Source organism: Carcharodon carcharias, chromosome 12, assembly GCF_017639515.1.
Source record: "Carcharodon carcharias isolate sCarCar2 chromosome 12, sCarCar2.pri, whole genome shotgun sequence".
In the NCBI taxonomy this organism is placed as follows: domain Eukaryota; kingdom Metazoa; phylum Chordata; class Chondrichthyes; order Lamniformes; family Lamnidae; genus Carcharodon; species Carcharodon carcharias.
In genome coordinates this window covers 63,147,214-63,169,275 of record NC_054478.1, presented here as the reverse complement: position 1 = coordinate 63,169,275, position 22,062 = coordinate 63,147,214, and the positions used below count along the sequence as shown (strand labels likewise).

General features: G+C 46.5%; 1 protein-coding gene across 12 annotated transcripts in view; it reads right to left on the bottom strand.

The window, feature by feature from the left end:
* LOC121285315 (fibroblast activation protein, alpha) overlaps window positions 1-22,062 on the bottom strand; it is a 112,223-nt gene that overhangs the window by 36,182 nt on the left and 53,979 nt on the right. For all 12 annotated transcript variants that reach the window (XM_041201773.1, XM_041201774.1, XM_041201776.1 and 9 more), the window contains 7 exons: window positions 12,975-13,107; window positions 12,813-12,857; window positions 11,193-11,297; window positions 11,028-11,098; window positions 3,751-3,804; window positions 1,926-2,050; window positions 1,794-1,841 (listed from right to left, as the gene is read on the bottom strand). In XM_041201773.1, coding sequence (XP_041057707.1) covers window positions 1,794-1,841; window positions 1,926-2,050; window positions 3,751-3,804; window positions 11,028-11,098; window positions 11,193-11,297; window positions 12,813-12,857; window positions 12,975-13,107 — 581 coding nt within the window. The remainder of the gene's footprint in view (window positions 1-1,793; window positions 1,842-1,925; window positions 2,051-3,750; window positions 3,805-11,027; window positions 11,099-11,192; window positions 11,298-12,812; window positions 12,858-12,974; window positions 13,108-22,062) is intronic.

Sequence of the window (22,062 nt, the reverse complement as noted above, 5' to 3'; positions counted from 1 at the left end):
CACCACCCAACCCTTCCCCCGCCACAGGGCCATCTGTCACTGGTTTCTACATTGCTTTTTCACAAAGCGCTGAGCCTTGTTCTGCTATTAACACATTCTACTCTTACCTTTATGCCGCAATCAGCAATTTCTTTGGTCTTTACCACTACTGTTAACACTCCCTTTGCCTTGTGTCCATGACAGCTTTGTCAATCTCTCCCACCTATCCCTGACCTTCAATCTTGCTTCACCTGCTCCACCCACTCCTACACAGCATAACATCCATCACATTTCTACTTCTCTTTAGCTCTGAAGCAGTCATATGGACTCAAAACCTTAACTCTGTTTCTCTCTCCACAGATGCTACCAGACCTGCAGAGTTTTCCCAGTAATGTTTCTGTTTTTATTTGGATTTCCAGCATCTGCAGTATTTTGCTTTCATCTTAGACATACTATAGGCCAAGTAAAACAGGATGCCCTCTTTCTTAGCATTAGCGTGCCTGCTCCATGATGCTATGGGGTCTACTGTAATGTGGAACTTTCCATTGGTTAATGTTCTCAAGTTTTGAAATTGACCACCAGAAACTTCGCTGTAAATACTATAATGAAGGGAAAATGAAGACAGCAATGGGCAGCAACAGGAGACTGATGGTAAATTTAAACAAGTAACCATTTTAAAAAGTAAGGTAAACTGCGTGGTAATAACATAATATAATTTAGTAATCTTAAATGTTACAGTTCTTGATATCTACACTTTTTAATTGTTGTAGAGACAACATTTTTAAAGTTCTATTCCCCTATCTCCAGTTGCGTCTCTCCAAACACCCGTCACAACCTTGAAAGTGGTTGAATGACAATGAGCAAATTTAATTGGAGCATTGGGGGTCCCACCCACTGATTGGAGAACCAGCAGAAGGCCCAAGTTGCTTCTCTATGGAAGCCCTATGCTATTTCAGTGCATTCAAGCACTTAGCTGGTCAGGTAAGTCCCACTCAATCAACCCCACAGCACTAGTAAGGTGGAAATCCTGCCCCGCAGAGCTGCCAGCCAATCAGAGGTCAGCAGTTCTCCAGTACCGGCAGCACCAACAGATGTGGCAGCCGCTGCCAGAATTGTATTTGGGGCCTACGCAGAGAATCAGTAAATGATCCTCCAGATTCAGGTAAGTGGAGCGGGTTGGGTTCTGAGGGAGAGGTGCCAGCCAGGGGAGGGTCAGTAGGGGGATGGCTTCCTGTACCTCCCACCCCACCCCCGCTCCCAATGTTAAGTCCCTTGATCAGGCACAGTGCCTCAGAACAAGGGACCGCCACCTCCTCCCCACCCCGACCCCAAGAAGGCTGTAGTCAAATCCAACAGAATGCTGAGCGGTCTCCATGGATGGCAAATCCTCCACTCACTGCTTCTTGAATACCAGTGGTGGAAGGATGACAGCCGTATAGCCTTTAAGTGGCCACTTAAAGGCCTCAAAAGGCCTCCAGGTGGGAAATCCACCTTCCCGCCCTGAGCTTGATTGAGGTGAGGCAGGAAGACGGTGGGGTCCCCAAACCGACACCTTCCCACCTGATCAAAACAGCACCCCACCTCTGGACTTGCTTTGGGTTGGAAGACGTTAAGTTCCCCCAACATTTCTCTAGTGTTCATATTCTATTCAATGCCTATTGATGACTTTTTCTAAATTCATTAAATCAGCTCTAAGTATAAGCTTTGAAATTAGACATTTTTACTAATTAAAGGACAGAGGCTCTGTCAGATAATTACAATACACATTTTCAGAACAATCAATTTATGTTAAGAGATAGTAAAATAGTGAATACCTTCATCATTGGTAGCATTGTACAGTGCAAATATAGGCATTCCCGGACCTGCATAGAACAAGGAGCAGCCATGAGAACAATCATAATAAGCCATATTTTACCTTGAAGAACTAGCTTCTGTGTTTCACTTACCAGAACAGGATAGCATATAAAAGCTTCCATTTTTACTGAATTGCGCAGAATAGTATTGACAGCGTTCCTTCATCAGCTGACAGGTAATACATTGACGTTCCTGAGAACCTGGTCCAATTTTAATTCTACAAATAAATGAAAAATTCAAAATGTCTATGAACCAGACCCAAATGGAATTCATACAAGTTTACCTGGAGAATGGCTGTGAATTCAGTCATGTCCTTCTTTCAAAAACCTTCAGAAATGACAGTAATATCTAAAGAAAATGGTCAATACAATCTCCATCTTTAAAAAGGCAAACAGGATTACACGGGGAACTACAGACCAATGAACAATAACAGCTGTGAGTAAATTCCAAAAGACATGTTAAAAGCGGTTAAAAGTGGGACAGAGCACAAAATTCTCAGGTGGTGATAATGAATACTACCATGTAGTGCTGTGTATAATTTTGGTCACTGTACCTCTTTGAGGATATCTAGGCACTGAGACATGCAGAAAAACCGACTAAACTGCTACTTAGCTTATTGCATCTGATCTATGCAGAGAGTTTGAAGAACCTATTGTTGTTTACTCTAGGGGAGAGAAGAGTAGGGAGAGATATTCTCCAAGTATTCGAGATGTTTAGGGGGAATATATAAATTGAACCTTGGATAACATGTTTAAGATTGCCATAAATTCTAGAACTTGGGTCATGGCTCAAACTTAGAAGAGGGATGAAGCTCAGAAACTTTAGATGTAATTACTTATATGGAGAGGGATGGCAATGTGAAAAAAAAAGGTAAATGAAGATACCAGAGATAGATAAATTAGAAATATTTAAGAGACATTTGGATAGGTATTTGAGGGAGTGCATAATTAAAGAGTTTTAGGATTTGGGGGGCCAGGAGGATTGTAGAGGCTTTTCTCATTCTATATCTTCCTATTATCTTGTGTAACATTACCACTTGGAATACTTGGGAAAAATTGGAAGTACTGTTTGAACCTTGGTAAATCAACAACAACTTGCATTTATATAGCACTTCTAATGATGTAAACTACCTTATGATGTTACAGAGGCTTAAGGGGAAAAGTATGTCTCAAACTAGAAAGGGGGATACCTTCCCATTAAGTACCTGAACACTTTAAGATGGTGATAGGTATAGTTGGTGATTCTAAAGTTAAAATAAAACTTATTGTAAGTGAAGCAATGCATTCGTCATCTTGCCAATGATGTTGCTTTCTAGCTGTGAGGGTTAAAACGACCGCACCAATCAAGCCCAGCCCTGAAGGCAAACCCAGTTTTTCCCAGGAACTGAGTACATTAAGGAATGCAACAGTATGAATTTACTTCCAGTTGGCCTGGAAAGATGCACCAACTGTACCGAGCAACTGATTCCATCACAGATTAAAAATCAACCTTTTAATTAAAAACTTTCTACTATAAAAATGAGAATAAACCAAACATTCCTTTACCATTTCATATTATTTTAACCTCTCCAGTCCAGAATGCTTGGGAACAAGGCATTTCTGAATTTTGGAATTTTCTGGATTATTGAATGACATTAGAATGACTAACCATAAGTGTGTGAATATATAAATATTTACCTGAAACATAACAGTGAAAAAACATTATACAGCAGTAATGAAAAATGTTTTACTTATCCAAATACTGTATCTTCCTTGTTTCTACTCTCAAAGTAATGTACTGAAATGATGCTGTGAGTTACCTGGGTCCGCTCAAAAAATTTCCAGATAACCAGTGTTTCTGAACAATAAATTTCTGGAGTGGAGGGGTAACAGTGTATAATTCTTTCACAATAATACATATATTATTTATAAAACTTACTTATATAGGTTTCTTCTCCCTGGATAATGTTCATATTCATTGCTAATGTAGTAACTGTAATGCAAACATATGTATAATGAATATCAGGCTGTAAAAATGGATAATCAAGAACTGGAATATTGAGTATTGCTGAAAAGAGAGATTTTTTTGTCAAAGCTTTTCATCTTGCACTCATCAGGACAATTAGCAAGGAAATAACAATGTCATGGGAAACAACATATTTATACTGTATACTGTATGAAAAGAGAGCTGATTGGTTGGCAAGTGGACTCTGGTAGAGGTGTTGCCTTGTAGAATGCACCAGTTGATGCTGACTGACAGTTATATTTCCGATACATAGAAGATATGTTTGCTATATTTAAATCCGCAGCTGCATGTAATAATTTCCTTCCATGTCTAAATAGGCTCCATCCTGTGTTCAAATTCACCTTTGAAATGGAGCAGTCAAAAGAACTCGCTTTCCTTGATGTACTAGTTGAGAAATCTGCCAGGGGGTTCTCTACCATGGTCTACCAAAAGCTTACCTTCATTGTTCAATACATGCGATGGGATTCTTACAGTTCCATGCACTATAACATTGGCCTTATCAGAATATTACCCCCACTTTAATGCCAATTTCATCGCGACATGGCCAAAATGTTCTGAGGCCTGTTATACTGTATCCCTTATACTGTATCCAGTCATCCACTGATGATGGTTTGTCACAAAGCCCCTAGGTCAGAATCTCTTGAAGTCTCTGTCCGAAGCTTCTCATGTTAGTCTTGTCCAAATCACATTGGCCCAGAACCTCCGATCTCTAGGCAGTCAGACCTGGGAGGTACCCCAGAAGATGAGCCAGGTGACACCCCCTCTCCCCCTGCACTGGAAATGTTGTGTGCCATTGTGTTGTGTAGCATTACTATTACGCTAAATGGAACAGATTTTGAACAGGTCTAGTAACTCAAGACTGAACAACTATGAGGTGCTGTGGGCCATCAGCAGCAGCAGAATTGTACATAACCACAATCTGTAAGCTCATGGGCCGGCATATCCTCCACTCTACCATTACCACCAAGCCAGTGTATGAACCCTAGTTCAATGAAGATTGCAGGAGGGCTTGCCAGCAGCAGCATCAGGCATACCTAAAAATAAGGTGTCAACCTGGTGAAGCCAAAACACAGGATTACTTGCGTGCCAAACAGCATAAGCAGCAAGCGATAGAGCTAAGCAATTCCACAACCAACGGATCAGATCTAAGTTCTGCAGTTCTGCCACATCCAGTCATGAACGGCGGTGGGCAATTAAATAACTCACTGGAGACAGAGGTTCCACAAATATCTCTACCTTCAATGAGGGGGATAGCGAGCTCATCAGTGCAAAGATAAGGCTGAAGCACTTACAACAAGCTTCAGCCAGAAGTGCCAAGTGGATGATCCACCTTGACCTCTTCCAGGTGTCCCCAGCATCACAGATGCCAGTCTTAAGCCAATTCAATTCACTTCATGTGATATCAAGAAACGGATGAAGGCACTGGGTACAGAAAAGGCAATGGGCCCTGACAATGTTCCGGCAATAGTACTGAAGACTTGTGCTCCAGAACTTGCCACACTCCTAGTCAAGCTGTTCCAGTATAGCTACAACACTGGCATCTACCCGGCAATGTGGAAAGTTGTCCAGGTATGCCTTGTGCACAAAAAGCAGGACAAATCCAACCCAGCCAAGTACCGGCTCATCAGTCTACTCTCGATCATCAGTAAAGGAGTCATCAACAATGCTATCAAGTAGCATTTGCTTAACAATAACCTGCACACTGCGCATAGTTTGGGTTCCGCCTGGGCCACTCAGCTTCTGACCTAATTGCAGCCTTGGTTCAAACGTGGACAAAAGAGCTGAAATCCCGAGGTGAGGTGAAAGTAACCGCCCTCAATATCAAGGTACATTTAACCGAGTGTGACATCAAGGAGCCCTAGCAAAATTGGAGTCAATGGGAATCAGGGGGAAAACTCTCCGTCGGTTTGAATCATACCTAGCCCAAATGAAGATGGCTGTGGTTATTGGAGATCAATCATCTCAGTTTCAGGACATCACTGCAGGAGTTCCCCAGGGTAGTGTCCTCGTCCCAAACATCTTCAGCTGCTTCATCAATGACCTTCCTTCCATCATAAGGTCAGTCTATGTCCAAAAGCAGCAAGACCTGGATAATAGCCAGGCTTGGACTGACAAGTTGCAAGTCACAAGTGCAAGGCAATGACCATCTCCAACAAAAGAGAATCTAACCATTGACCCTTGAAATTTAATGGCATTACCATCACTGAATCCCACACTATCAACATCCTAGGGTTACCAATGACCAGAAACTGAACTGGACTAGCCATATAAATACTGTGGCTGCAAGAGCAGGTCAGAGGCTAGGAATCCTGTGGTGAGTAACTCACCTCCTGACTCCTCAAAGCCTGTCCACCATCTACAAGGCACAAATCAGGAATACTCTCCACTTGCCTGGTCAAGTGCAGCTCCAACTACGCTCAAGAAGGTTGACACCATCCAGGACAAAGCAGCCCACTTGATTGGCACCCCATCCACAAATATTTACCCCCTCCACCACTGACGCACAGTGGCAGCAGTGTGTACCATCTACAAGATGCACTGCAGGAATTCACCAAGCCTCCTTATACAGCATCTTTTAAACCCACGACCGCCACCATCCAGAAGGACAAGGGCAGCAGATAGATGGGAACACCACCACCTGGAAGTTTCCCTCCAAGGCAATAACCATCCTGACTTGGAAATATATCGCTGTTCCTTCACTGTCGCTGCGCAAAATCCCAGAACTCACTCCCTAACAGCACTGTGGGTGTACCTACATCACATGGACTACAGCAGTTCAAGTAGGCAGCTCACTACCACCTTCTCAAGAGCAAATAGGAATGGGCAATAAATTTGGCCTAGCCAGCGCTGCCCATGCCCCATGACCAAATTTTTTAAAAATCCCCACACAAAGACTGCACAGGAATTGCCTGTGAAGTTTAAGCTTTCATTGAGCAATGACTCTGCACTGGGAACCACCCGATACTCCAATATAAACTGAGGACTTTGGATGGTTCTGACTCTCTTAGCAGAATAGATACTCAGGAAAAGTTAGAAGAATTAAAAGCAGTTCTAACTCCTGGGTAACCATATTATTGACCCTCCACACCCCCACTAGACCCCCACCTCTCCATCATCCCGTCAATTATGCTCCTGATCCCTGACAACCTCCCACTACTACCCTCCGACTACCATCCTCTACTAGCACCCCCAATCCCCGGCTAACCCCCAATTACCCCCCACCCACCCCCAATTAACATCCTGAGCCCCAAAGTGACCACTTGTCCCCCAATCCATTCTAAGCCACCGACCCATCCTACCTGCCCCCAACTCATCCTAATCCCCGCCTCCCTGACCCACCCTAATCCCTCATCCACTTACCTTATACATTTACCTTCTCCCTGGCTTCTCCAAGTGGCTGGGTTCTTTAAACTTACCTGGTTTATGGTAGCCAGTGCCACAAAAAGGAGGTGTGGCTTCACTCCCCCCAATGCTGCTGCCCTGCACAGGACAGCCCCAAGAACTGGAATGCTGCACGTTTCACAGCAGGCCCACGTCAGAACGTCAGTCAAGAAATGAGCAGCACCCAACTAAGGTAGGAGCAGATTAGCAATCCACCTGGGATTGCCAATCCTCGGAAGTTCTGGCCCATTAGGTTAAATGTTGTACACATCTCCTAATTCCACATCTACTGCGTCCACTTCATCCAACAGTATATATTCTGTCTTCTTGGGGTTGGGCAGCCTGCTCAATGTGTCAGACATTGCCATGAGGTTTCCAAGTTTGTATCAGACATTGCAATTGTACCCCTGTACTTTCATTAATAATCTTTGGAGTCAAGGTGGCATGCTGGTGGGTGGCTATCTTTAAATCATCTCTAATGACTTTTGATCAATCTCAACAACAAAGAATTCATCAAATAGCTTTGTATGAAATCTGGTGATGCCAAACACTAAAGCCAAAGTTTCTTGCTAGATATTTGAATAGTTCACCTGAGCAGCTGACAAACATTTGAAATTGAATGCAACTGGGTCTGCCTTCCTGCAACAGGCATTCCCGGAGACCCTTATGCCAACTTTCAGATTAGTTTCTTTCCTTGGATCGAAGTATCATAGACATGTTTCATAAAGTGACAGCTTTAATGAATCCAGCACGTGCTGATGATTTCCATGTCACAGGAATGTCGTATCCTTCTTGAGAAATTCATGCTGTGATGATGCTCTCTCAGAAAAATCTAAGATACATGGTGCTAAGAAGTCCAAAAGGCCCAAATGCCTCTGTAAATCTTCTTTATCTTGAGGAGTATGCACTGATTGCACATCCACGACCTTACTGGGATCTGGTCACATTCCAGGTATCTGAGTAAACCAAAGAAATGAATATGACTCAGGTTAATAGCACATTTTTTTATTACTGAAGTTGAGAGTTTCTCCTCTAACCGTCTATATTAGAAAGTGGAGATTCATGCCATGCTCTTCCTTGGTACTCCACATGACTGCCACATCAACTGCGATACAAATACAGCAAGGGACACTCTCAGTAATATGATCCATATGTTGTTGAAAGAGGTCCTGACTCACTGACAATACCTCCCAAATGGAGTTCTGAATGCCATTAGTTTCTGTGAATCCTGGTACAGGTGCGCCGACCAATATCCATACTTCGCATCTACCTTCGAGAAGAACTTGGCTCTAGCAAACCTTGGCTGAGTTCCTCCAGAGTAGACATCTTATGAGGACACCTCCTGCTGAATTTAATCTTCTGGGATCCAAGCATTCCTATAACCACCCCAGTGATATAGAGATACACCAATCTATGTGTTGCTGAACATGGCAAATAATTCCTTGTCATTCCATCGCGTCAAGCTCAGCTTTTAACTTGTCCTTTTCAAGGACACTGCACTTCTGTGGTAGTTCTATGTACGGAATTGCATGGGCTTTCAGGTGAAGAACAATGTCTCCTATAAAACTGTCCACAGCACCAAACCATATGGCTATTTCTGTTGTAGATCTTGAGTAGGCTCAATGGGGTCACATGTGCCTTGACCATCTAGCATTGGTGATTTACTGATCTTGTGAATCAGCATGATCCGGAGTTCCCTGCATGCTGGCAATCCTACTCCTGCTGGTCCATTGGTATCAGCAATGCAGAAGACTATGGCAACAATGTAGAACTTCCACGTCTGCACTTCAACATCAATAGGGCCACACAGCAGGTTGGCAAAACATTATAATTGATGAGCCTGGCTCTTGTTAGCTGTAACACAAACTCTCACTTCACCAAGTACATCTCTTTGAATATCCACAGTGGTTAAATCTTGGCACTTGATCCAGTATCCATCTTCAATCATATAATGTGCTTACCACTTTTACTGGGACATATGATCTCAGCTGTGGTGAAAGGTTTTAGTTGGGTGATTGCATCCACATGCTGTGCATCTGGCATTGCATGGAAAGCTTGTTTACTTTCAAACTCTTATTCGTCTCTCTCAGTGCCTTCTTTGCCACCCAGGCCTCTGCCTGCTTTGGGGACATGCCTGTGCTTGAACTGATGTTTGGTGAACTCGTTCTTATTCTTGCCACTATGTGGCATCTGGTTTTTGCTGAGCTGTGGCTTCTGACTGCTTCCTTGCTGCCAGACTTTCTGCACAATCTTTCCCAGTTTCCCTTTAGACCGAACACCTTGGAGGTGTCTCTAAATGCAGGACAGTTATGTGGCTGATGCGTTAAACCACACTTGTCACACGTCCTGTTTGGGTGCCTTAGCTACCTCACCTATGGTATTGCTGCTTCAAGATCTTAAGACTTTGCCTGTCCACAACTGTAGCCTGGCATATTCTGCCATCTTCGAGTAGACTGTCAATGTCGTGTCCCTTTTTGTATCAAGTAGATCTTTTTGGAATACCTCTATTGGAATCAATATGATTTCCAGCTCCATTATTCTCTCAGAGGGTCCTGCATCTGAAAAAGATCACAATCTCTGCCTTTGCCCCGACATCTAATAACAAATTGGTCAACAGTTTGTTTGGTCTGTTGTCTATAGGCCATCTGGTCGAGTTGATAAATTCTGAAGTTGACCTTAACTCTTAACTGATCCTTCAGCATTGCCCAGAGTTTAATTGGGTCTTTTAGGTCTGCTTCTCTCAGTCCAGAAATGTTGATCCAATGAAGACCTATATTGCCAATTGCTATCCTTATCTTTACTGCCTGCTTCTTGGGCTCTGCTACTACAAGATCGAAGAAGCACAACTCCACATGCTGTCTAAACAATTTGAATTTGTTGTCTGGAATTCTGGGTATATTGTCACGGCATTAAAATTTCTTGCTTCTCTTACCGAAGACTTTCTCTTTCAACAACTTTTCCTTGATGGAAATAAAACAGTGCAGGTCTACAGCACCTGCAGCTCTGGACCTCTGCCATGCCCTGAGCTCTGTGGTTGCAGTGTGGGCTTTCAGCCTCTGCATGGGGACGCTCCACCCATGGAGCTCTTTTCAGTGGGAAAATCCCATGATGCTCAAATGGCTCTCCAGTCTCACAGGCCCAATTCAAATTGACTTTTTCAGCCGATTCTGCCAGAACACTGCCTTTCTGGTCAATTACCACACCAATACACCATCACCACCTTCAATTACTCACTCTCTTGGTATACTGATCCTTGTGAGTGATTTTTGGACTGAGACCAAACTTCACTGCCACTGCTTCTTCTAGCTGTTTGCCTGTGTTTTCCTAGGCTTTATGGTTTTTTCCTGTTGCCCAACGATGTCACTGTTTTTTGATCTCTGTCACCATGTTGTGCACTGCTTTGTGATCACTGCTACTAAATGTGAACTGCTGCCACCATGTTGTGTAATTGGCTCTTGACACAAACATATCAAACACTACAACAACGGTTGGTAAACTAAACAAAGAGTTCTTTATTGAAGAATAGCAGGATTCAAGGAGAGCTCTTCATGCACGCTACCTACTGATCAACACTGCTCTAACTACCATATCACGTTAACTCACATCACTTCTTGTGACAATGAGTAGCACACCATTTACCTATTCAGCAATATGTTAAACTGATGCACTACAAAAAATATCACAGCTTCTAATCAAATAGGTTTATTCATTAAAAGATCATAGTGCAAACAAGCTATGTGGTGCAATATCTTCGCAATGTGCTGCATATTCTAGAAATTGTATTCTTGTTTTATTCTCTATATACTTACAGAGTATCCTTCGTCAGAGTTACTATGCTTATGACCTCCCATTCCCCATTTGTAATCGCTTTTTCTTTAAGCTTTAAAGAAAAATTGAAGGTCATTAATCTGAATCAGTTTAGAAAAACTTTAAAAGAATTTTAATTATTTCATCAAAGACTCATGTATACGTACCGGAATTCCAGCCACCTTATGGATATGCTTATATCCATTGTTGTCACTAAATACCTTGTAGAAGCTAAAGTTTTTGGGTTCAAAGAATGGATCCGATACTTGAAACTACAAAAATTTCAAATAAACAGCAAAAAAAATTAGAAATCCAAAATGTTAGTATCTAAATAATTTTTAAGGAGTTGAACAATTTAAAACATATTGATAGCTTTGAGGTGTAGCAAGTATATTTCAAAGTTTTCTTCACTTTAGTTATTATTTGATTTATATGTTACAACTTAACAACATAAATTAATCTTCCCCCTTTACTACCAATGAAACTGTTCTTTCTATAATTGCATTCTCAATGATGTTAGCTGTTAAATTCCTTAATTGCCAGTTGGAAAGCCTGGCATGTGTAAAGCGAGGCTGGAGGACCTCATTTGTGGGGCCCCTGGCCCATCGGAGGTACCCAGCCCCCAACATCATTCAAACTCCGCTATAACCCTCTCACCCTGGCCTCTTGAACTTGCCCCACCTCTACCCCACCCTGCTCACCGGGACCTGGCAACCGGACCTCGTGACCCCAGGCTTAGCTGGGCTTCTTGGCATGGTGGGACAGCCTGTAGTCCTAGTAGTGACCACTTCTCCCAGTGGCACTGCTGGGACTACAGAGATGCCGACAATCCGATTGACCATCAGCTCTCTAAGATGGGACTTCCACCCGATAGAAGGGCTGAAGGTTGTCCAGTGAAGGGCTTGCAGTTCTCGAGACCGTGGACTGGCTCCTGCCCCTGCCACCAATCCCCCCATCCCTACCCCCATCAGTTCCTTAAGGTTGGTGGGCAGGTGAAGAGTCCAGGCGGCCTTCACATTTTTCATGGAACCTCATCCAAGGGCGGGATGAGGTTTCGTAAATGATTTAAAATTTTTAGAAAATTTTTTATTAAAATGAATGCACATGTCCCAGCTCATATGACAGTTTCACATGAGCGGACATATTATTAAAAAATTTTCAACATTTTATTAAACTGTCTAAACTTAAAACTCATTTCGCTGAGGTACCTCTGTGCCTCAGTGAAATTTTGCGCTCTTTCGCGCACATGCGCAAAAGATCGCACTTCCGAATCAGGTAACCCTCCCCCCATCACGCGCACACGCAGTGCACAGCACTTCCAGGTACGCGTCATGCTGGGCGGGCCTACATAAAATGGCGGCGCCCAGCTGATCGGGGGGCGCCGATCAGCTGCAAGCCCACCCCTGCACAACCCCCCCCCCCCCCAAAGAGGATAAAATTCTCCCCCCCGGTGTAATTACAAATGATCAGTTTCCATTATAAGTATAAGAATTTATAACATTAAGTTGGTTAGAAGAGAATGCAGATATAAGGGCGGGTGGTAGGGAGGAAGGGGGTGTGGGGGTTGAAACTCATCTTGTGCAGTGGTACAAAAAGGGGAGGTATCAGGTCAGCTGTTGATTATATACAGTGGCCAATATTCAATTCATTTGCAGTCAATGGAATTAAATATCAGGTGCCTGATCCAATACAGCCTGTTAGTGCCACCACCCAAGAAGAATTTCTACCCAAGAATTTTAATATGTAAACTTTCAGAGGAACAGAGTAATTTAAACAGCGTTACATACAACACCGATCCATCCTGTACTACTCATTTCAGCAAATTGATGATCCTGGCATAAGAGAACAAATATCCAGAATAAACAATGATTTAGAATGACTATGCATTGAAATATAACAGTTATTGTAAATATGAGAATATTTTAAACAAAATGGTTGAAACCAGTCACCTTTAAACAACTCCAAATATTGGATGTATTGAGGTCACAGATTGTTAAAATGGAATGATTTTGTCTTCGCTCAATCCACTGCACGGAGATTCGTTCATCTGTCACCCACTTTATTGAACTTAAATAATATTCGCTGTAAAAGGTAATAAAAATAAACCAATGTATACATTAAAAAATCAGCTGGTTGAAATGAAGAAGGCTGCCTTGAATATTGATACATTTTATATGGTAGATGCTGAGGTTATTTTTGACAAATGATTGATTCTAATATATTATCTGTAAATCGATGTCAGTGATCTAATGAACCAAGGGCAGAATTGTGAGCAAGAATGCCCCACAGCCAGTTAAGCTCCATGGAGCTTTAATTGGCTGGGGAAGGGCCTTCCACCTCTCACTCGGTAGGGAGACCTGCTGTAGAGAGTTGCTGGCCAATCTGATTGGCAAGCAGTTCTGCAGTCCCAGCAATGCCATCAGGAGCAGTGGCCTCTGCCAGGACTACAAGCAGCCCCCAGATTCTAAGCTCCAGAACCAGGATGGAAGTAAGTGTGGGGATCTCATGGCAGGGATGAGAGGGAAGGCTGGGAGGTTGAGAGGAGAGGTTGTGGGGTGGGGGGGGGGGTGTGGGGTTTGATGGAGAAGCCAGGAAGTGAGGGTGCACCTGGGGAGAGGAAGATCTTGGTGCAAGGGGGTCACCAGATGTGGAAAGGGGGCCTGCCCGAGCCCCAAGCAGGGAGACCTGCTGTGCATCCCCCACCACATCCCCCATCCTTGACCTCCATTAACTGGCCATCTAAGCACCTCAATTGGGGGAAGGGTAGGAGGATTGCCCTAGGCCTTGCCCACTCTCTATAAAATTGAGGACAGGTCGGGGATGGATGGGAGGTTAGTGAGAAGGCAACCAGGGAATTTTACAGCCCTCCCCAGCCTGTAAACTCCCCAGCAAGAGCCCATAAAATTCTTCCCCAAGTATAATAATGACTAAAAATTTCCACTATTTAATGACTAACCTATTTTGTGGATATTAAGAACAACATGTATTGACATAAAGCTTTAATGTAGAAGAATGTGAACCAAAGGAGAGTTCAGAAAGGGTGACTAAAAAATTTGATCAAGAAGTGGGTTTTAAAGAGAGAGAGAGGAGGAAGGCATAGTGTTTAGGAAGGAAATTCCAGAGACTGGGAACTCAAGTGTTGAAAGTACAGAAACCCATGACAGGATTAAGGGAGGGGTAATATACAAGAAGCCAGAGTCACAGCATCAAGAGTTTGTGCGGTTGGAGAAGGTCACAGAGTTAGGGAGGAGCAAGGATTGAAACACAAAGATCAGAACTTTACATTTGAGGTGTTGGAAGAACAGGAGTCATTGGACGTCAGTGAGAACTAGGTGCAGGATAGGATACAGACAACAGAGTTTTGGATAAGCAAGGATAAATTTTCTCCCAAATTACCACATCAAACACAGCAATTCTGAAAATTTCTATCAGTTAGCCCTTTACTCCTTTGCACTAATGAAAATTGTCCCAATTTCTTTAGTTTTCATAAACAAAGCCTCCCAGTGTCATCTTAATGAAAAAACTTCCTATGCATATTGTCACATACCATTTAACATCACAAGCTTTTGTTTTATCTACAAGCCTCCTTTGCATCACCTTTTCAAATACCTTTTGAAAATCTATATAGATAACATCAACACCTTTTTCAATAAAGCCTGTTATTTCCTCATAACTATTAAGATTGCTATTTACAACTCCATATTAAGGGATCCTTAATTAACCCATGCCTTTCTAGGTAAGCATTCATTTTGGTCTGAATTATAGGGCAGGATTTTCCTGAGAGGGAAATCAAAATCAGGGCCCTTTTTGGTCCTGAGCCTGTCCCAAGGGAAAACAGTCACTGGCCCTGATTTTTATGGGGGTGCCCACTTAGTTGACCTGGAGACAGGTTTGGTGACCAATTAGTAGCTGTGAGGATGGGAAGAGAGGTGGGACAGTGGGCCCAGTTTAAACAGACATTGCAATATCTTCAGCTTGGAAGATGTCTTAGGAGAGGCAGAAGCAGGGCAACCCCTCAATTTGTGGATGTGGACTTGAAGATCCTCCTCGAGGCCATGAGGGATAAGAGGGAGATCCTCTCCCCGGAGAATGGCAGGGAGAGATTATCTACACACATCAAGCAGCTCTACATGGAGATAGCTAACTTAGTGATGGAGGAGACCATCGGCAGAAACTGGATCCAGTTTAATGAGAGACTTAAAGACTTTATTTGCTCTGGCAAGGTGAGTGCAAGGCTGAACCTTCAGGACAGGCCTCTGGGTATACATCCTCCAGAAAACACTCCAATTGAGAAGCCTCAGGGCACCTGCTGCTCCTGAACAGGGGAGGGGTGGGTGCCCAAGGCACTTACTGATCCTTCAGAATGACTCAGAACCATAGGGTTGCTGAGTACCTGCCAGCACTGACACATGACTAGGAGAAGCTGACATGGGCCATAAAGGCCAGCAATGTCTTATCTCTCTCTCTCTTTCTTTTGTCCGTAGAGGAGATATGGACTTATAATGCCTTGGAGAGGGCCTAGAATAGCAGAAGGGTTCCCTACCTTTATGTGACCAGACCCATGGAGGAGGGAGTCATGGGCATCGCCAGCTAGCAGACCATGAGGAAGTCAGGCATATGAAATGAGCATTCCTCATGGAGATGGTGATTAGGGACTGCAGCATGTTCATTGCAATCAACACTATCTGACAGCATGTTGAACATCAAGTTGCACTGAGAAGCTTCAGGGCTGCAGAGGCTCTTGCTCACCAACTCTAGTTTTCATGATCTCTTCTTGTATCTCCCAAAAGGCGCAGATGTCGAGGCAATGAGACCATTTCCCCCACCATCACATGCCAGGCACAAACACATTAGAGCTCAGATGATGCACTGTGACACCTTACAAGTGCATTCTCCACCAGTTCAGATAGAATCACCGTGGTGGGTCCTCACGTGTGGTTAGATAGGGTAGCATTGGATGGTGAGTTCAGCACTAGTGTGCAGCAGGGTGTGGCAGAGGCATCTATGGGCAGACACCCAAAGGAGGGAAGACGGACACAGCCCTGCTCAGCTGATCACACATGCACGTCTCGGGAGTCACTGGAAAGGACTCTGTCTCTAGACCAGCAGCAACAAACACATGTCAGATTTCTCTGAGGCAGTGCACAGTCATGGGCTGAGATTAGAGGAGTCCATCCAACTCACATACAGCACCCTAGCTCAGGGCTATGAGCGTATGAGCTCCTCCATTGACTGAGCGACCAATTTCATGGGAAGCCATACAGGGCAGTGCATGCAGAAACTGCACACTGCTGCACACAGGATGTATGCCACATTATTGCCTGGACCCACTGGCGTTGGTGGTGCAGGGATGTTTGGAGGGGATGCCAGTTGCACCCCAGGCAGGCGCTCCCCTCCAGCCATCCACAGCACCAACCAAAGTCTGAGGCTGTCACTGAGCAGGATGAGGATACCACCCTCCATGGGACACCATCATCTTTGGCATTCTTGGTCCCTTTGACTGAGGGAGCATCTGTGCAGCATGGCTCAGTGACAGACGTTTCCTCTTCATTGATGCCCATACAGCAGCCTCTGGAGCTGCTCCCACTTGGCACCTCCACGATGAGGATGGTTATCACATGCATCTCAGCCACAAGTAGTGAAAAGCTCCAGACAATACAAAACAGGCTCATTTTGCCCTTCCCATGGAGAGTGATGCTCCTCACCGCCATTGGACCCAAAATCTGCAAGCCCTGACTCCATTGCCAGCTGCTGCCTTTCTTGTGCTCAAAGGGCCTCCCAATTTGTGTTTGGCAGCTTTGCCCCCAGCTCTTATGGGTCTCCACTGCCAGAAGGGTGACAACCACCTGCACTGTCCGAGCAGGTTTTGGCCACTCTTCCCACAACCTGCTCCAAGCCAATGGCCCCCTCTGCGCCATTAATTCTTTCGTGGGGCCCACTTAAATCTGTGGGATGGCGATGACTGACTGTGTGTCCAGCTCCATTCACCTGGTCTGTCCCAGGCAGCACCTGCAGTTTTTGTTCCCCTCTCAAAATCAGAACATGCCCTTAACAAGCTCTCAATGAGCTCTTTAACCATCTTAATTGATATTGTTAATAGATTGGTTGGGACCTCCCTCCGTCCACCTTGGTGAAACTCGCTGGCACCAGGAAAGTGTCACAGGGCCGGCGGCAGTTCTTTTGTCCTCCACCCTGCTCCGTTTCTATCCTCAGTGGGGCCTGAAAATTAAACCCATAGCCTCAAGGAGTGTTCCCAATTCTGGTATTAGGTTGCCTGTTCTACAGTTACCTGGTTTGGCTGCTTTTCAATTCCTGAAGAGCGGTATTGCATTGGTAACCCTCAGGTCTGCTGGCACAATTGCCTTCAGGATCTATGGGCTAGGAATTTCACATTGGGGAGAATTTTCCCCATGTTGGGTGGGCTGAGCGGGAGCGGGAGTGGGAGCAGGCACGGGTGGGCATGGAGCCGATCACCACCAGTGATTGGCTCCATGCCGTCACTTTATGTGGGTGGGCCAATTAAGGCCCACCCAGCGTATTTCTCGACTCCCGAGGATAGCGGGAGTGGGCGGGTGGCAGTTGGAGTGCACTGACCGCCAGGTACAATGGCGACCGGGCGGCCTGTTTAAATGAAGCCCTGGCAGCCTTTTCAAGGATGCTCACAATGGCTGGTAGAAGGGCTCACCAGAGGGCTTCTGGTGAGCAGGTAAGTCCAGAGGGTAGGCCAACGGAGCAGGCCAAGCCAGAGGGTAGGGCAACGGGGCAGGCCAGGCTGGAGGGTAGGGCAACGGGGCAGGCCAGGCCAGAGGATAGGGCAACGGGGCAGGCCAGGCTAGAGAGTAGGGCAATGGGCAGGCCAGGCCGGAGGGTAGGGCAACGGGGCAGGCCAGGGCGGACGGTAGAACAGCGGGGCAGGCCAGGCTAGAGAATAGGGCAACGGGCAGGCCAGGTCGGAGGGTAGGGCAGAGGGGCAGGTCAGGTCAGAGGGTAGGGCAACGGGGCAGGCCAGGTCAGAGGGTAGGACAGTGAGGCAGGCCAGGCTGGAGGGTAGGGCAGCGGGGCAGTGTGCCCCTCGGTTTTTGGATGAGTGCCTAGCTGCCCTCCTGGAGGAGGTGGCAGCATGGCGGGAGGTCCTGCTTCCTAGGGACAGGAGGCGGAGGCCTCTCCACCTGACTAAATGTGCGCAGGAGGAGGTGGCCGACAGTGTGAGCTCCCATGCAACGCACATGGGTCCAGTGCCACAAAAGATTCAATGACCTCCTGTGCTCAGGAAGGGTGAGTACCATGTCAGCTGAGGTCACTTAATGCAGCCATCAGCCTTTCCCCCCAAACCCCACCCCCCCAGCAACTCTGAGTGCATTTACAGCATTGAATCCTTCATGGCATGCTTCCCTCGCTAGGTGAGCCAGCAGATATTGCCCATGCCTAGTTCACCCTGAGAGAGTTGTGCTGAGATGGGTTCTGCACCCGCAGTATGTGTGACACTGACACCCAGAGTATAGAATAGGGGGCAAACTCAAGGATCTGCACTTAGGCATGGTGCTGGAATAGCGAAGCATGTCAAAGTCAAAGCTAACACGCTGGGAGGGAAGTTTCCAGGTGGCAGGGCACCAATCCATCTGCTGGCCTTTGCATTCCATGTGCTTGAGCCTCCTTGCTTTGCAGGGTTACACCTTGTGCTGCCAAATGTGATGGAGGCAGCATGTGTGCAAGGGTGGGGTGTCAGCCCTGGCTTCTTGGTGTGAGTTTGCTGCAGCTGCAGGGTGACAATTCACTGGAGCCCTGCAATGTCCCACTCTGGTTGGGGTGGCAGGGATATGATGGGAATCCAGGTACAGGCTGGACTAACCAATGCTCTTCTCTCCTTTTCAGGAGAAGACTGCACACAATTCCAGCGAGCAGATGTGGACTGGCGGAGGGCAGGACCAGTTGGCCATTTTGACTCCTTTTGAACAGCAGGCCATGGATCTGGAGAGGTGCCATGCGCCCAGGTAGCAGTGAGGCTGGGGTGCCACAGGGGGTTATGTTTGCTGAGCACCGAGGTCACTATATGTGTCCCAGCAGCCATGGCACTGCTGAATGCTCAGCGATTGAAGTTTGCAACATGGGTTGACCACTGGTTGTGGAAGGATGAGCGCATAATGATCTGGGGGACAGCATGCACATTGACATTTTTCCACTTTAACTAATCAAATGTCCTTGTTCTTCCTTTCAGCATCACCAGAGCAGGGCCGGGAGGAGGATGCAGAGGGGACGCCTCTCACACTTGAGGGCCCAGAACATATCGACTAACCAGCATCACACCATCTCTGCCAGGCAGGTGCCAGCGCAGACACTAGCACCATGGTGGGAATTAGATCTTCGGCTAGTGTCCCGGGACACAGTGGTGAGAGCGTTTCACACTCGCTTGAGGTGCAGGCAGAGACAGAGAGTGCCCAGGGCACCAGCAGTTGGAGGACTGTTGGTGACCAGGCACATGCTCGGTCAGTGGCTGATGATGTGCCTCTGGAGTTGTCTGTGAGACAGCAAACACCAGAGGTGCAGCAGGGTACGTGGGAGGATCTGGTGGAGACACATGAGGCAATGCGTGGCATGGTGCCCATGCTGGAGGAGTCCACGTGGAGCATCATCGATGCAATGAGCCTCATGTCTGAGCGCCATGCTTCCTCCGTGGACAGCACGGCGACTGTCGTGGAGCGGCTTCTCCAGGAGAATAATCAGGGCTTCTTGGGGTTGCGCTCGGACCTGCAAGCCCACATAGCAGCATTAACCTCAGCCGGTCAGTGCCAGTGTGGGAGATGGTTTGGGCACCAAGTATCCCAGCTCAGTGCCAATCCATTTATTGTGAGCAGGGAAGTCCGAAGTGATCTCACGTCGGTGCAGCAGCTGCCTGTCGTCTCTGCGGGATCCTCTCAGGGTGCTCAGGATGAGGGCAGCAGCTCCTCCGCCCCTCTGCCAGTGACCATGGGATCGGATGAGGCTGTGGCGACTGGGGAGATGCCAGCCGTGGCACTGGCCACTCTCTCCCAGGCGGGGACCTCAAAGTCTCCATGCACCTGAGGACGGCTGCCAAGGTGATCAAGGCCAACAGGACAGCACAGTGGGCAGGCTGTCTCAGATGCCAGTGCCCGCGAGGGGGAGCACCTAGATGTAGCACCCATAAGTGTAAATTTAAGGCACATTAGGCAAACCATGGGTTTCTCACTGGTGCTTTTATGTTGCCCTGCTATTAGTTCATTAAGAATTTGTGTGATGCGCAACACTTTTTTTGGTTTCTGAAGTTCATTTTGTAATCTCATTAAATTTTTATATTTAAGCATGGCTCAGGGTGATTCCTTACTTCTGCCAGTGGAAGGGAACCCATGATATTATGAGTGACTTGTTTGATATTGAACTTTATTGACAAGGGCCTTAGGTTAATGGTCCTATTCAGGCAAATATTGCTTTCAGGTATCGAGTATGGAGCCTGCAGCCCTGGCATGTGTTGAAGGTCCATCTGTGGTGGGCTAGCTGAAGGTTCTTTGGATTAAACCCTCCGGGTGTCCCTGCCTCCCTGGAGTAGTCCTGGGTCAATGTCAACCCCTTCAGCGTTCTCCTGTGTGTGCTCATCCTCGGACTCACTACTGGACTCATTGTGTGCAGCTGGAGCAACTGCATCTACATCTTCTTCGTCCACTGCTTCGCCCCTTTCCAGTACAGGATTGTGATGAGCGTAGCATGCAACCACTATCAGTGACACAAAATCTCGGGGTACTGGAGCGCAACCCTGAAAGGTCCAGGCATTGGAAGCACATCTTGAGAAGACTGATGGTTCTCTCCACCACAGCCCTTGTGGAGGTGTGGCTCCTATTGTACCGCTGCTCAGCTTCTGTTCTTGGATGGCGGAGAGGCATCATGAGCCACCTTTTGAGAGGATAGCCCTTGTCACCCAGCAGCCAGCCATCCAGCCGGGCTGGAGCACAGAAGAGCCTCAGTGCCTGGGAGGTCTGAGTATGTAAGCATCGTGGGAGCTGCCTGGGTACCTTGCACAGACTTGCAGAATTTGCATCCTCTGGTCACACACTATCTGTACGCTCATGGAGTGGAAGCCCTTCCTGTTGACGAAGGTACCGGGCTCACTTGCTGGCACCTTGATGGCCACATGTGTGCAGTCTATTGCACCCTGGACATGGCGGAAGCCAGCAATCACTGCAAAGCCTCTGGCACGCACAGTCTGGCTGGCTGTGTCCCAGCGGTAGTGGATGAAAGTCAATGCATGCCTGAACTGAGTGTCTGTCACCTGCTTGACACAAGTGTGGACAGTTGACTGGGAGACTCCACAAAGATCACCCACCGACCCTGGAAAGAGCTGGAGGCATAGAATTTGAGGGCAGCTGTGACCTTCAGCACCACTGGCATGGGGTGTCCAATCTCACAGTTGGTGCAGATATCAGGGCCTATCATCTGACAAATGGAGGCGACTGTCTTCCTTGAGAGACAGAGCCTTCTTTAGCACTGCACCTAAGACATAATGAGGTAGCTGCTTCGCCACCTGTATTACCCCAGCAGCAGGATAGTGGTGTCTTATGCGGCCCCTTCCACCTTGGACTTTCTGTTGATCCTGCACCCCCTGTACCCATTCCTCTCCTCCCAAAGATGGCTCCCCTGGAGGCTGAATGTGGGCTCCTGACCTCCTCCCCTTTCTGGCCCTCCCTTCTTCCCCAGAGGAGGTGCCGCCAGTGGATGGCACAACTCCCATTCCCAGGCTAAGGGAAGGCTTCCTGAAACCTGCAAGGCCCCAGAAATGATCTTTACTGTAGAGTCCTGACCTAAAGGCTGTTACTCCTGTCCAAACAGCTGTGAAGAGTTTTGAAGTATTCCTGCTCACACAGGCAAGTAGCAGTAACTTTCACAATTAAATATCTAACAGATACCACTCGCAACCTCACTCGCCCCTCCTATCCCACTCATGGATGAGGTTTATACGAATGTCTCCTACCAGCCTGCCCGTTGCGCCCGTGCAACGTCCTAAAGACAATTTCTACCTCAAGGGCCTTA